Source organism: Orbicella faveolata, unplaced genomic scaffold (genome assembly GCF_042242905.1).
Source record: "Orbicella faveolata isolate gen_17 unplaced genomic scaffold, um_ofav_v1 contig_13, whole genome shotgun sequence".
Taxonomy (NCBI): Eukaryota; Metazoa; Cnidaria; class Anthozoa; order Scleractinia; family Merulinidae; genus Orbicella; species Orbicella faveolata.
The window spans coordinates 7,025,928-7,042,500 of NW_028301540.1; the positions used below are offsets into that span (position 1 = coordinate 7,025,928).

Consider the following 16,573-nt stretch of genomic DNA (forward strand, 5'->3'; position numbering starts at 1 on the left):
GCAAAAACATGACTTCATTTTTTTTTTTTTTTTTTTCATTCACTGTATAATAAAACAATTTTTAGCTTCGCTTTTTGTGATATCCAGAATAATTAAAGTATATCCCGCTTTTCAGTTTCCTTGAGTGCAAACCTGAAGAATCGTTTTCGAGCAAAGCAAGAAATGCTACCTTCATTTATATACAATATAAATTAATTCGCAAAGTTTTAAGAATCAGATAAAAATGTGGTTAGCTTCATCTTTCAGTAAACTGTCTATGATTGAGAGAACATCCCTTTTGTTACCATTACGTTTTGTGTCTTTGAGGTTGTAAAACTCTAATAATCCAATAATTTTTTAAAGAATTATCCTTTTAAGAAAATGTTTCTTCCCCACGCTTGCTGTGTCAAAACGGATGTCATAGGGAAGAAGAGTCAACTACTCAAAGTTTATGAAAGCTAGAGGCAAAATTTTACAATGTAGATCACACTAATCATGATTTTATTTAGTCCCTGCATTTAGAAGTTCGTTTAAAGAGCTCTTTGATTGAGGTTACCCTATAGCTACACGCGGGTGTCCTTAACGTGGGTGTTTAAGTACAGTCAACCACCATAAACCTGAAGAAGATCAAGGTAAGAGAGTGAATCCCCCATTTATAGGCCTTAAACTTCTTTCCTGAACAGGATTGGTCAGCGCCTGGTAATAGAGGCTATTTCGTTTTAAGTGGTATCTTTTAGGGGTCAAATAAAGCTCCAGCCGGCTTTACCCTTCATCATTTTAATTTTGGGACTTCTGCAAACCCTTTGTTTTACATCATTTCTTGTTTTCAGAAGGCGTCACGCGTCACAAAATCAAAGGTCAACGGGAGTTCACATTGTCGATCTTTCTTAATAGTTTCTCATTGCTTTTGAAAACATTAACTGTTCTTTTGGATCAAAAATATTTCGCCAGCAGTGCGAGTGGCGGATCAGATTTTCTTTAGTTATTAGCGTGCAAACGAGATGGTCGAGGAAAGACGTCAGGGGTGGTGTCTATTTGGTACAGCTGAATGCAAACAATGAGCAAATAATATAGGTTATGACAAAACTTTCCTGCTATCCGGCCGACGAAAGAGTCATAAAGGACAGACGACTGGAATAAACATCTCAATAATCGTTGTAATGACAGGATTGCCTGCTGAGATCTTTCGCGTCTTGGGTTCATTGTTGTCGTTTGTATCCTTGCACGTTAGTACACCGTCTTGTTCATTTCCATTCTTTATTACAGAGAAAACCCGTCTTACGGTCACCTCGTTCATACGGCCACATTTTTTTTTTCTTTTGTCCCGGCGAAACGCCCATACAATGTTCGTTTTATCAGAAAACCCAGTTAATGAGGCCACCCCGTTAATTCGACCACATTCGGCCACATTTTGAAATCCCAACGTGTATAGTACTTTAATTATAATTTTACCCCGTTCATACGGCCACTTGAATCAGTTGTATTCATATTTTCATTATTAAAATTTTATCCACCGATTCAAGTTTCAGTTTTATATCTATCTTAATTGTATCTGCATTCCTGATGCTTATTGAAGAGCAGTTGCTTGCAAGTGCAATTGTGATCATGTGTGATATATCTGTTAAGACATCACTCAATTTAGACGAGTCATGAGGTTTGATGCTACTCCATTAGTGTGGCCACCCTGTTATTACGGCCAAATTTTCATGCATGGCCCGTTGGTGACCGTATTAACGGGATTCCACTGTACCTCGTGCATGCAATGTACTTCCGACCACTTCGGTTATAAAGCTTAAGATAATTTTATTCTGATTCAAATGTCTCTTATAAAATTCGGTTGCAGTAAGACACTGGAAACAGATACATTTCAGATGCAAACTGAATTCACAGACAAAAAAAGCATAAACGATACGATTAAGCTTGCCACTATGATTTTGATGCCTGTGACAAGCAAAAAGAAAATAATTTCGGTAGTTGCCTTAGAATATCCACAGAAAACCAAATGATCAAAAAAGCACGATGATGATGATGGTGATCATGATGATGATGATGATGATAAACTAATAGTTTTGGAATATTTTACTGTAATGGTAAAGATTCTAGAGGTTGCCTTCACTCAAATCTTAAACAACTACAGGGGTAGCGCGGTGCGAGATATTCGAACTTCACTTGGTAGATTCAACTAATTTAATGACAGATCAAGTCCATAGATCTAGTTCACAATAGGTAGCGACTGAAGAAATAGCACCAGTAGATCGCAAATAGTGGTAGCAGATACGAATAGGAGTAGTAGTCGTACAAGTAGATGTAGTAGGTTCGAACTGAAAAGCGATAGTTAAGAATACGTCCTACTTAGATAAGGCATAAAATTCAAATCTAACAGGATAGAAAAATCATTATAAAACTAACAAGATCACAGCGTGAAACAAATAGACGTGACAATTGATACTTGCAACTAATAAAACTGAGACGATAACAACTCTTGTTGTCACAAACGAAGATATCAACGGCTATCGCGCAAAATAGCTAAATATGGCGTGAAAGAATCACAATTTGGTAATCATATGACAATAAGCCTTAGCAATAGTAGAGCTGTGAAAGCGATTTCAACAAAACCTAGATAAACTAAATGAAACCTTTTCGTGACAAAGAAAAGACTAATAATTCGCGACTTAGCAAGTAACTACAACAATAAGAACTTGCGTACTTTGGTTGACGACTCGCACCAAAAGGTAGCAGAGAGACAGCGAAATACACTTGAAATAGCGGTAACTTGGATCCTCTGATCGTAGCACGATAGCGGTGTAACTTCACTAACAATCTCTGACTAAAAGAAGTTGCGCGTCGTCTTTTATTGCCTATGCTACGTGAAAAAACTAGGGCGTTGTGAGAAAGGTGGCGCCCACAATAAAGACAACTTCTCAGCGGAAAATTTTCTAGAACAATTACATACGTGTGAAAATCACGATTTTATGAAAGCTTTGATTTTGAAATCACGTACTTGGCTTGAATAATAACTGATAATAAATCCGTAGGAAGTTGCAGAGGAAATTGATATACGATCGGCGTTTAAAAAATAACATTTACCACCGAATGATAACTTTGACATCAATCTCAGTAGTCCAGTCCTAACGACTGGGGTATGTAACCACGAAAATGGTGAAATAATTTTGCCATAAAAGTAGAGCGTTTCACTAAGGCCTAAAGGCGGAGAATATTCCAACATGCGAATTTCATCATTTCGCCGGGATTTTACAATCTATAGATCCTTCCACAGCATGCAGACGCCTAGGGATCGACCTTCAAAAAACATTTTTCAGTACAAAGGAGCCAAGCCAAATCGTACTAGTAAAAGGTCGTAATTACAGAGTTGTCAAACTCTATTTGAAAACCATGAGAACATTTGCTGGAGCATGTCTAAAAACTCATCCTAAAAATGCGCCACAGTAAATGGTGCCCTTTAGTGTGAAGCAAAAAAGGCAACAGAATTAAAAAAAAAAAAAAAAAAGAAACATTTAGTGTAGAAAAGTAACAAATTGCAGGAGCCGTGTATAGATGTTGTTAGATCGTTCACCCCTAAGGCTTCAAGCCAGGAAAATGGGCGGTCATGTGGACGGAAAGACCTTTTGTTGACAAGCCTAGAGGTGTTCTTTCGCCTTCCCACGCAGTGCTTGTCCCTTATAGAGTGTTTTCACGTGATGCAATCAATTCTAAAATCCACCAAAGTTTTTATCCTCATAAGGCATGACAAGTGCTAAACTGATATCTTTTTACTTCATTTTGATGAAAAGAAAAATGGCTGTGCCGTGCTCTGCAAAACAACAACGTGTAATGTTCAAATTCTGCGTTGACTGGAGAACGTGAACCACGACGGCTAAGTTTTCAAATTTCTCTTTCAAATTTATCGCTGTGTCCCATATTCAGTATCGTGATACTTGAGAGTATCGCGAGATTCGTAGGTAATCACAAAATCATGATTTAATCCACGTTGTCCTCGGCGTCGCCGTCGTGGTTACTTAAACTCCCTATCGAGAGAGTGCAGAGAAACGTTTAGAGTTTTTTAAAGTAAAAGGGCGACTTGTTTTTGCATGCGAGGTTCTCAAATATAGTGCCTCAAATGGTCATCTTTACTGAATTTCGTTATTTGCATCTTTTTTCCCTGAAATGGAGCGATATTTAAGCAAAGCAACTATCTAGCGATTTAAGTTATACCCTCGGGACCCCACTTGACGTTTACTTCCGTCTGAAATTTTCTCCTTTTTCTAAGCAGCTAGAGATCTTTTTCATCTGAGGTGGCGGGTGCTCAATAGTTGTTAAGTTAAGTCTTTTTATCTTCGAGGCTTCGTCCAGACTCAATCATCAAATTATGTTCATTATATAAGTTGCTTGTTGATTCTCCACAGAAATTCGTAAGTGACATTACTAGATACAGAGATACAACTACACTAGCATAAAGATCGTACAATTATAGCATTTATGTCCCTTGTATGAGTAAAATGGTCATTAAAAGAAACAGTGTACTTACCTCCACAACCCAGCACCAGGCTAATACATCTACATGTAGTCTCTAACAAAGCAACTGCCACCACCAAGGCCCCTGCATGTGATAAAGCAAATTATTACACATTGAACTCACTACATCTTTTCAGATTGGCCGAAAGCGTACAGTGAATTTTACAAATCAGCACCTGTGATGTCATCTAGCTGATGATTATACAATAATCATGTCAAGGTCACTCAAGGTCACGGTTAATCATGTCATGAATGACAGTGGTGCATGATTTCTAAGGGTAATTATGTCACGTACGCGCGCTTTGTTGTGCTTTCCGTCAGTGAAGAAGCAAAAACATGACTTCATTTTTTTTTTTTTTTTTTTTCATTCGCTGTATAATAAAACAATTTTTAGCTTCGCTTTTTGTGATATCCAGAATAATTAAAGTATATCCCGCTTTTCAGTTTCCTTGAGTGCAAACCTGAAGAATCGTTTTCGAGCAAAGCAAGAAATGCTACCTTCATTTATATATGCGCAAAGCTTTAAGAATCAGATAAAAATGTGGTTAGCTGTGAATGTGGTCTGTGAAGGGGTTGCACCTCTTGTACACAAATCCGCTGGATTCTCCTCAGTAGAGGCATGCTGCCACTGTGACGGTTCGGTTAACATCTGTATTTCACCAATTCGGTTCGCTACAAAGGGTTGGAAGTCTTTGCCACGCCCTCGAATTCACCATAGGACATTTGTACTTTCAAAATAAAACGTCACGCTCTGCATTGGTACTTCCGGTACCGTCAACAAGGACTGTGCTGAGCGCAGGCCAAGAATCGCGCCCATGAGTTTCAGAGGATGTACGCTGATGACACCCACCTTACATATGCAGGTGATAATGCTGACAATATTTAGTTGCGCCTAGATCAAGATTTAGAAAATGTTCACAATTGGCTGAGAGCAAACAAACTCACTCTAAATATGACTAAAACCGAATTCATGCTTATCGGATCTAGGCAGAGACTAAGTACTCTCACAGAGTCCCCGAGATTTGCAATTAATGATTTTCAAGTTAGCCAGGTCACTACCGCAAAATCACTTAGGAGTGACCATCAATGACAGACTCGATTGGAGTGGCCATATCGGAAAAGTAACAAAGAAAGTCGCTTCTGGTATTGCGGCCATAAAACGAATAAGGCACCTTGTCCCTCAGGCGACCTTACATCTAATATACCAAGCTTTGATACAGCCACACTTTGACTATTGCAATAATGCTTGGGGAAACTGTAGGATAACTTTACGGAATAAGGTACAAAAGCTACAAAATAGAGCAGCCCGTGTTTTGACCTACTCAAACCATGACGTAGCCGTGAAAACTATGACTTAGGGAGGAAAAATCTAGCTTGCCAGCAGCAAATTCAAAGAGCCACGATGGTTTACAGGTCTCTGCACGGGTTGGCTCCAAACTATCTCAGTTCTAAATTTGAAAGGCGAGAAATCGCATATGACCTAAGGGACTCTGAGAATAAACTCAATGTGCCATTACCGCGCACAGACTATTACAAAAATAGCTTCAGCTATAGTGGCGCCATTCTCTGGAACAGTCTTCCTTGTAACTTAAGGGAAGCAGAGTCCCTTGGGCAATTCAAATGACTACTCAAAGAAGAACTGTAAGGCACGGCATTCGTGGAAAGCAGCTTTTTATTTAAATATTTCTCATTATATTAGAATTAGGTATTTTTAAAGCTGACGAATTTTGTACCGTGGATAAATAAAGATTATCTATTTATCTATCTATGTCTAGGGACTGTCATCGGAGTCATCGGAGTCAACGGTGCTTCTTTGCTCTTGACTGCAATAAGGCGACTAGTGACGGCATCTGTATGATATTTTCACCGGATATAAACAGCTGCACAATAAGCTTGCTGAGAGGCGTCAACAAATGGCACAATGCGCTTCGACCTGACAGGCTCTGGACTTCGTAGGCATCGGGGAATCTTCGCCGCTTTCAGACTTTGCAACTGCTCGAACCAATCCCCGATTTTGTTAGCTATTTCATCTTGTACTTCGTCATCCCAATCGTAGCCTCGAATCCACAGTTTCTGAAGCAGGATTTTTGCAACAATAACGTACGGGCATACAAATCCCAGAGGATCAAATATCGTTGCCACTTTACGTAGGACGTTTCGCTTTGTTGTCTGGAAATCTGGCGAAACCAGAGAGGCGGTTACGGTAAACAGGTCCTCGGTGCTGTTCCACGAGATTCCTAGTGTCTTTATTACAGGATCTTGGCCGCTGTTTATTACGATCTCTGTAGCGCGTTCTTCTATCGGAATGGCTTCGATAACTTTCGGTGAGTTGGAGATCCACTTTCTGACATGCATGTTGGCAATTCCCCACAGCGCTTTCAATTGACGGTACAGCTCCACTTCTTCTTCGTCATTTTCAACACTGTCAATAGAGTCGTCCATGTAGGTTGACTTAAGGACGGTCTCAGCGGCAAGGGGATAACGGTCTTGGTTTCTTCGAGCGTTCTCCTGCGCTACAAACTGCGACTCCATAGGGGCTGAATTCTTTCCGAAAACTACACGGTTGAACTCGAATACGTCCGGCTCTCGGCTGGGGTCCAGGTCTCTCCACAACAGTCGGAAATGGGAACGGTCCTGCTCGTCAATCTCTATCTGGAGGTACATTTCTTTATGTCGCAAGCGATACCAACAGGGTTTCGACGGAAACGGACAAGCACATAGAAAAGATCTTGCTGTAGTTTTGGTCCAGCATAGATCATGTCATTCAGGGAAATGCCACTGCATTTAGCGGCACAGTCAAACACAATTCGTACTTTCGTTGTCGTTTTATCCATCCTCACGACCGGAAAATGTGGCAAATACCATACGTTGTTTGGCAGCTGCTCGTCCAAAGGAACCTTTCGTAGATATCCCTTCTCAACATAGGCCTGGATAGTTGCTTTATAATCTTCGGCGAGACGGTCGTCTTTCTTCAAGTTTCTCTCGGTGCTTCTGAGGCTGGACAGTGCCATCGGCTTAGTGTCAGGGAGCTCGGGTTTCTCGTCTTTCCAGGGAACGGCTACGCGATATCTTCCTTTTTCATACTTGAGAGAATCTTTCACCTTATTTAAGGCTAGTCGTTCTTCCTCCGCGAGTACGAGTCTGTGAGTACGTTCTGTGCCAGACTTCTCGATTTCCCAGAATCTCTTAAGGCTGTTATCGACATCGCAACAAGATGCTCTTCCGTCGTTCCATACAGGTTCTCTTGTAAACAATGCACGAATGACGTGAGATCGCGTTCTCGCAGCTTCGTTACCGTCAGGCGCACCAATGCAACTCCACCCAAGTGGTCCAAGGCGGGCGATGGGTCCACCCCTTTTCCCTTGGAGATCAACATGAGAATTGTGGAGTTCAGCGTTATCAATGCCAACCAAAAGATCGACAAGTCCATTGTTTGCGGTCTTGGCAAAGATGCACTGGGTCAGGTGAGGCCATTTATTCTGATGTTCGGTCCAATTCACAACTCTGTAATTACCTATGACTTTCTGCGGGAACGTTTTCACGCTGATTTCTTTTGAGAACTGCCCATCGACGCTTTCAATTTCAATCTTTAAAGGCATGGACTGAAAGCTTTCTACTGTATCATTGAGAACATGAAATTGAACTTTCTGGAAAGTTTCTTGCATTCCCAGTACCCCAGCAACTTCTTCGTTTAGGAAAGTCTTGTTTGATGCGTCATCGAGGATAGCATATATTTATCTTCACTTTTCTACCATTAGCCTTCATCCACACAGGGACAGTTCGCAACGAATATGATTCAGTTGGCGTTTCGGCATTACAGCTGGTCATGGTCACAACGGGCACCCCCTCCCAAGGAACGACTGGGTGTCTTTCTTCGTCAACACGGGGAACCGTAGTCAGCCGTCCGGTTTCTGACAACTTTTCAAGTCCATGGAGAAGGCGGTGATGATTTCGAGGGCAACCATCTATTCCACATATGCAGGCTTTTCTGCATTCTTTCCCCCTATGGTCAGTGGCTAGGCAGCGAAAACATAGCTTCTTTTCTTTCAACAACAACAACAACAGTTTATTTTCTACTACTGTAAACAACTAAAAAGAATTTACAAGATTATAATTATAAATAAATAAATAAACAGTACAGTACATACAGTAGTGGGACACCCAAAATAACTAAAAAGCTAAACTAGCTGGGTGACCGTAATTATAATAATTAAAAATGTGAGAGTCAGGAAAGAGGCACAACAAATACATTGGTACACATAAATATCATAAACTTGGTACAAGAGTAAATATACAAAATAAAACAAAATAAATAGATATAAACCATCAAACCGTCGACGGTCATCCACTCCTTTGTCGTAAAAATGTTTGCAGAACCACACACCATGATCGAGACTTTGACAGAGAGAGCAGGGAGACCGCATGTTTCTTATTCCATTCCCAATTACAGCAGTATGGAAATTTCGCAATCTACCAAGATCCGGGTACTTTGGTGCTCTTGGCAGGCTAGTGTTCTCAAAAGTCTTCGGTTGAATCCCGTTCGCCATTTCCGCCGCTTCAACTCGGAATCTGACCTCGTCTTTAAGCCTCTGAAAGCTGTGACTGATTTTTCTCTTGCGCTTTCGCTTAACCAGCGGCTGTAATTCTCTAGCTGACGATCAGGCAACTTCTTTACCAGTAGACTATGAAGAGTTCCATCTCCTAGCTCTCCGTCTTTTCCTTCCGCCTGTAGTTTTACCACTGTGATTCGCACAAAGTCTGCAAACTTCTCCAGAACGTGAATATCTTTACTTTTGATTAATGGTATCTGTTCTAGTTAATCCATGTAGGCTCGCAGAAGTCGGTGCGCGCCACCATATTTCGTTTTTAATATTTCTTTGGCCTCTTCGTATTCTGGAGTTGAGACTCCTAGACCGCGGATGGCTTCCAACGCATTCCCGGTCAGGCATTGTCGTAGTCTCGCCATTTTCAAATTCACTGGCTCCGCAGACTCGTCTACTAGACTTGTGAAGAAGGCCCGAAAATCTTCAAACTTTTGTTTGTCACCATTGAACGTAGGGACCTTTAACGGCTTCAAAACTCGGCTTTCCGTTATGTGATTTCCGTTGCTCTCGTTCAGCTGATACTGCTGGGCAGGCTGCAGGTCGTAGCTATCCGTCATGTTCACGCTAATCGGCTGACTTGTATCTACGGTTTTGCGCGCGAGAGCTTTTATTACAGTTTGCCCAGCTTTAATCGCTCTCTGTATTTCTTTTTCGATAGTTTCCGACTCTTCAATGGCTTCGTTTTTTCCAGATTCATCTCCGACCTTGACATAGAACGCAGTCATTTCCTCCAAAGTTTCCTGTGCATTTTCCAGGGCTGTCCAAAGCTGCTCAATCACGCTTTCGATGACCGGTAACTCAAAATCTTTAAGACAAACTCTTTCCAGCTCATGTCGGAGTTTCGTTACTTTAATTTTGTTTTTTCGGTACGCTTTCGCTTCTTTATCTGTAGTAACAGAATGTCCGTTTCCTTCTTTTTCTCGACTCCACTTAGTCCTGTTTATTCAGCGTTTTCCTCGGTAAATTCGGTAACATCGGTATCATCGGTATCGGAGGCCATAACCGCACAACTCAAAAACTCAAAACACGAAACGACACCTCAAAGTAAACACCAGTTCACACCTTTCTCCCGTCGTGATCGCCAGAAAATGTCCGTGAGCGGTAAACGGAAAGGTACTCGACCAAAACACTTCAAACTCGGTGAAACGGTAAACTCTAAACGGCACATAACTCCCTAAAAGGCACAACAACTGCTCACTGGAAACTGCCTCAACTCTCCGGATAAAAAATCCGCGTAACTTAAATTCGTACTCGCAACTAACGTGCGCGTAACTTAAATTCAAAATGTTTCCGTGCGCGCGCGCGCTATTCGCGCGTCACGCCACTTCGGAACTGTCTTCTCAACAATCCTTTAGAATTACATGATAACAAAATTGTAAGACCCACTGAGTTTTTCGAAGGTTTGGAAATCAGCAGTGCGACAAACATTCTGTGCAATAGTCTCGAAAATATGGCCGCGCAACATTATCTGCCCGGACCACTTAGCGAACAAATCCTTTTCGCTTATCCGACGAATTTCACTGCAAACTTTAAGAAAAATTTACGTTGGTTATTTGGAGTTACGACTTAAAACGTGGGACAATGTGAAATCGGTAATTGTATGAAGTGTTTCCTTCCACCTTGCTTCCCGCAGCTTCAAAAATACATGTCCAAACAATTCTACGATTTTCAATCGATCGAAGCCAGTGCTCTGGAGGTCATCAAGTCTCGAAAACTGCAACACTTACGGCGCTCTCATAAACATGAAGCATTCCAGAAAGTAAAACACAAACTGGATTTCATAGAACAACCATACTTTGACAAAATACATTCTCGCTAAGGACAAATGCAAACGGGCTATAAACATGCGTGGGAATCTCGTGTTTAGGTGACGAAATTACCATCCAGAGCAGTCCTCGAGGTTTCTTTCCTGCTTTGCGTTTGCCTGCTTCTCCACTTCGTATCTAGCTTTCCATTCCTAATATACAAGCAGCCCGTCCACAAAGAATTCTTCCCCGCCGTCGCTTGAAATATTGCAAATTGCTCCCAAAGCTCAAAGCAGTCTATTAGCAGTCTATTAGCTCGATCGAAGTTTATTTCGGAGTCTTCCTAATCGAAACTTAACTCTGACTCCAGTGACGCAAAGGAAATGATTCTGAAACAAAACTTGGACGTTTTAGTCCCAAAATATATTGGAACGATTAGTTTTGTTTTCCATTTTCTCGAGCAAATATAGAGAGAGCTGACTGAGGCGCCATTGTGTTTGGTTCCTGGGTTGACGTCATCAGCAACCGCCGACCAAGACGGCCTTAAAACGCGGTCGCGCAACACTTTAAGCGCGACTTTGAAAGGGCATAGAAAATCGAGGACTCAACCAAATTGAAATTTTTTTCGCCCAAATGCTTCGAATAACAAGTGGATTCGTTTTAGCGAAAAAAAATGTTTTGGGGTTAGGCGCAGTGCAGTGCGAGTGGCGGGTCAGATTTTCTTCAGGTATTAGCGTGCAAACGAGATGGTCGAGGAAAGACGTCAGGGATAGTGTCTATTTGGTACAGCTGAATGTAAACAATGAGGAAATTAGGTTATGACAAAACTTTCCTGCTATCCGGCCGACGAAAGAGTCATAAAGGACAGACGACTGGAATAAGCATCTCAATAATCGTTGCAATGACAGGATTGCCTGCGGAAATCTTTCGCGTCTTGGGTTCATTGTTGTCGTTTGTATCCTCGCAGGTTAGTATGCCGTCTTGTTCATTTCCTTTCTTTATTACAGTGCAAACCCGTCTTACGGTCACCTCGTTATTACGGCCACATTTTTTTTTTTGTCCCGGCGAAACGCCCATACAATTTTATATATAAGAAAAACCCGTTAATGAGGCCACCCCGTTAATACGACCAACGGCCACACTTTGAAATCCCAACGTGTATAATACTTTAATTATAATTTTACCCCGTTTATACGGCCACTCGAATCAGTTGTATTCATATTTTCATGATTAAAATTCTATCCACCGATTCAAGTTTTAGTTTTGTATCTATCTTAATTATATCTGCATTCCCGATGCTTATGGAAGAACAGTTGCTTGCAAGTGCAGTTGTGATCATGTGTGATATATTTGTTAAGACATCACTCAATTTAGGCGATTCATGAGGTTTGATACTACTCCGTTAATATGGCCACCCTGTTATTACGGCCAAATTTTCATGCATGGCCCGTTGGTGACCGTATTAACAGGGTTCAACTGTACCTTGTGCATGCAATGTACTTACGACCACCTGCTATGAGGCTTAAGATAATTTTTTTTCTGATTCAAAGATCTCTTATAAAAATTGGTTGCAGTAAGATATTGCACTGGAAACAGATATAATTCAGATGAAAGAATTCACAGACAAAAAATGATGCCTGTGATTCGTGACAAGCAAAAAGAAATTTCGGTAGTTGCCTGAGAATATCCACAGAAAACCAAATGAGTAAAAAGGCACACACTCAACCGGGATAAATGTCAAATATACATATATATATATATATAACAAATTTATGTAATTGATTAATTATTACACACAAAAAATGAATTGAAATTGAAATGTCGTCTGAGAGAGCAGATTTTTCTTCCATCCCCTTGCAAGCAGGGTGCGAGTGGGGGAGAGACGGGGGAGGGGAGTGACTTCACCATTACCACTATTTAATGTCCAAGTACCTCTTACCGGCATCATAGTTCCACCTCCACTTTGAAAGGGGTAGAAAGGAAAAGCGCTACTGCCTGAACAAATTTCCTTTCTATCAATCTATTTTTCATCATTTCGTTTTATTTAGGAAATTCAAAAAAGTTGAGTATTTGTTGAACCATCTTGTTTTGTAGATATTCTTGAGTTACCATCCCTGTTATCAGGATTTAACTACATTTTGGCAGAGTAAACATAAATTTGCCATCGCAAGCTTTATTTCATGAGTCACGTCCAATTAATCTTTAGAGTAACTCAATTGCGTACAAAATGTAATTCAATTTCGTTTTTCATTAATTGTCAAATAGAGGGTCGATAACAGCAGCAATATTAGCAAGAAATTATCTGTACTACCCTGGATGTGATTTCGTTGCATTGAAAGGGTGGTGAATATTGTGAGGAGCAAAATTAAATAAGTTTTGTTGAAAGTAAAGGTTTCAGTGTAACACACGTAACAGGGACATAACATGGTGGTTTAATATCAGAAGGAATAAAAAATGTATTATGTGTATAAACTTGCAGTTGCAGAGTTGCATTTATGGTTGGATACAAAAAAAAGTCTGCAAAGTAATTGCGAGGAAACGCTAATTTTCCAATCTTCTAATGTAAACATGGCCATGGAACACCAGAAAGGTCATAAAGCGGAAAACAACACGGTGTACTGACCTGCTACGATACAAACGGCAACATTAAACGCAAGAAAGATTTAGCAACGATTACACGTATTGGGATGTTTATTCCAGTCGTCTGTTCTTTATGACCTTTTCGTGAGCCGGATGGCAGGAACGTTTTGCCATGACCTGTATTTCCTCATTGTTTAAATTCAGCTGCACCAAATCGACACTCCCTCTGACGACTTTCCTCGACCATCTCGTTTGCACGCTAATAACTGAAGAAAATCTGACCCGCCGACCGCACTGCTGGGCGATTTTTTCTGATCCAAAAGAACAGTTAATGTTCTCAAAACCAAGGACAAACTATTAAGAAAGATCGACATTGTGAACTCCTGTCGTCTTACCTTTGAATCTGTAACGCTTCACGCCTTCCGAAAACGAGAAATCGATGTAAACAAAGGGTTTGCAGAAGTTCCAAAAATGACCCGCAAACTCAGGATCCTGTTTGTTTTTGCATGTAGCTTGCCGTTAAAAATAGAATTTTCGCAGGTAAACTCAGCCTAACTGATGCCAAGGATTTGGCGAGTTTGAAATATTTACATTGGTCAATAACGATGCATGTCACAGCTCAGATATTCTATCCTGCAGTTCAAATTAAGCAGATCTTACAGTAAATAATGGATAACAATCGCAGAAGGTCGGAATAAAGTGATACAGTGTAGTCCTCGCTCAACATATGGCGGGAAATATTTCTGACTGATCATCGCCCAGAATGCAATTGTCTTTCGCGACATATACTTGCAGTGCTCAGTTTTTCAATGCGTGGAATAATAATTACAAAGATTAGCTTTCGGAATTCCGACTGCTCTCGTCAATGAATCGGCGGCTGTCAATCAAACGGTCTGATGTGTGAAGTAAATCCTGAGGTGCAATAAGTTAACAAAAGCGCTCTAATTTAAAGGCAGCCTGCGCTCTTCACAAAGACTTTTGTCAACAAATTCGTGTGCAGCGACATTCTCACTTCTTTTGTTGACATGTCACACTCGAAATGGTTTTAGCGCGGGAGCCAAAAGTTCTCCCACAAAAAATTCTTCTTCCAAAGCGTTCCCAAATGGAAAGAACGGTGCTTAACACACTTTCTTCTACTTTATCGTTGTCCTCTTTTACTCGACCGGTCAAAGCAGTTCATCAGACGTAGTCTTTTACTCGATCGGTTTACGTAGTCTGTGGTTGATCGAGGACTTAAAAGACAACACAGACCTTTTTCTATTCGTAAGATGAAGGGGAAATCCAGAACCGAACAAAAAAGCAAAGGCACACAGCGCGTCTTACGCCTGAGCGAGCATTGTTGGCCATTGTTTGTGTGAGATAATTATTCAAAATTGGATCCGTTTTAATTGATCAAAACATTTAAAAGGCCCAGTTTCGAGTATTCAGTTGTTAGAATCCTCTTTGGAGTAACACGTCAAAGCGTGCGAGACACCAGCTCGGCTTTTACGCATCATTGTTTGATGACGTTTATGATCGTGGCCTCAGTTATAAGTACAGACCCAAGCAAAACCCCGTTGTTATGGGTATTTATGGAGCTTGTAATGCGCTGTTAGGGCATTATTGTAATTTTCTTTGCGTGCTATTGTTGTGGGAGGCGGAGTTTTGCATATTATTATTACTCGCGGGAGTTTCAAAATCAGTCAACCATTATCCGAACGGTCTCCGAAAGGGAAATTTGCAGAGGGTCGTGGAGTGCTTTCAGAAAACCGCATTTTGATAGTACTTGTAGGTGCCGTAAACCAGCGAAAATTGGCAGAAGCTTTCCTGACATCCGCTACTAACTTTTCCATATGCTACCCATTAACTTAACCGATCAGTTCGTCGGAATATTTCGCCTGAAGAACAGCTTTTATACCAGACAGTTCCCAAAATAGTCTATTTTCAAAGCAAATTTGATAATACTTGTAGAGACCTTAAAAAACAAATTTTTGTTTAAAATCATTTATTGATCTCTTCTCTACAACTTCCGCATGCTACTACTTGGCCAGAGGAATTAATATGCCCGTAAAACATAAGAACGTACGCGCTGGTGGCCGCTTTTTGGCGGTATTCTTTGTTATTACGCCCACTTTTCTCTAATCAATTATGAATTTTAGCGCCGGCGCACAAATAAAGCTCCCGGATGTGTCGCGGCATTCTGGGCGATGTGACTTTTATTGGACTTTGGGAGACCAATTACTCCGATTTGCCCGTAGATACCAATTTTACCCAAACTGGATATTGATAACAATGTAAAAGACTATCAAAAAACGTTTTTCTGTGAAAATAAACTGCCGCACTTTTGAGAAACAACTCGCTGAAAATGTCTAGAATTTGGGTCACGCTCAATAACGATTCGGCGGCGATATTTAGCACCTTATGGCGACCGTAGAACTAAAGCGAAAGACCTCCAATATGTCTCAGTCAAGTATATAAGGGAACAAGAGTTCTTGGAATTTGTGCGAAATATCTTTTAGGCTCACCTAAAGTTGCCCGAGGTTTCGGCCCTTTACGACCGCTTGAGAGTAGAGATATCTCGAAGAAAAGCGATCGCCGACTTCGGCAAATGCCACGGTTGTTAATCTTTTCGGATAGCTTTTGTACTGTGAAAAGATGAAAGTAAACGGCCGACCTCGATCTTTTGGTTCTGCCCGGTTTTCTCTGATAAACACAAACACAAGGAAAATAAATATTTGGCGATGCGCCGTCTGGCAGTAACGGTTCGTTTAAACTTCATAACAAAAATATTATTCCTTTTTTTCGTTTGTCAACTTATGAAGATATGAAGAAGTGATTATCATCTTCCATTGCATTAGAGCTGCCAGAATATATCGGAGAAGAACCTGGAAATCAAACGAAGCAGGGTTTACGCCCAAGCATAACACGATTTACTGTTTTACCTACCTCTAAAACCTAAGTCCATTGTGTTTAGCCGGGATGGCCGGGGTCCTGTGAATACTCTGCTTGACTCTCTAAAATTAAATTTGTCTCCAATTAGAATACATGGAAAAGTTTTGTGGAGTGTTTAAGCTTTATAATTAGAATAAGACCAGCTAAAAAAATAGCGAGAACTTAAATGAGAAGATACAAGTTGCGTATTACAAAACAACCTATTTTTGCTGTATAATTGTT

The 16,573-nt window shown here is 40.7% G+C and overlaps 1 protein-coding gene and 1 pseudogene across 9 annotated transcripts in view; both read right to left on the reverse strand.

The window, feature by feature from the left end:
* LOC110066525 (caspase-3-like) overlaps positions 1–16,573 on the reverse strand; it is an 81,249-nt gene that overhangs the window by 55,052 nt on the left and 9,624 nt on the right. For all 9 annotated transcript variants that reach the window (XM_089284341.1, XM_089284348.1, XM_089284345.1 and 6 more), the window contains 2 exons: positions 16,346–16,413; positions 4,505–4,576 (listed from right to left, as the gene is read on the reverse strand). In XM_089284341.1, coding sequence (XP_089140467.1) covers positions 4,505–4,576; positions 16,346–16,364 — 91 coding nt within the window. In that variant the 5' untranslated portion in view covers positions 16,365–16,413. The remainder of the gene's footprint in view (positions 1–4,504; positions 4,577–16,345; positions 16,414–16,573) is intronic.
* LOC149114788 (uncharacterized) lies at positions 4,864–8,156 on the reverse strand (annotated as a pseudogene).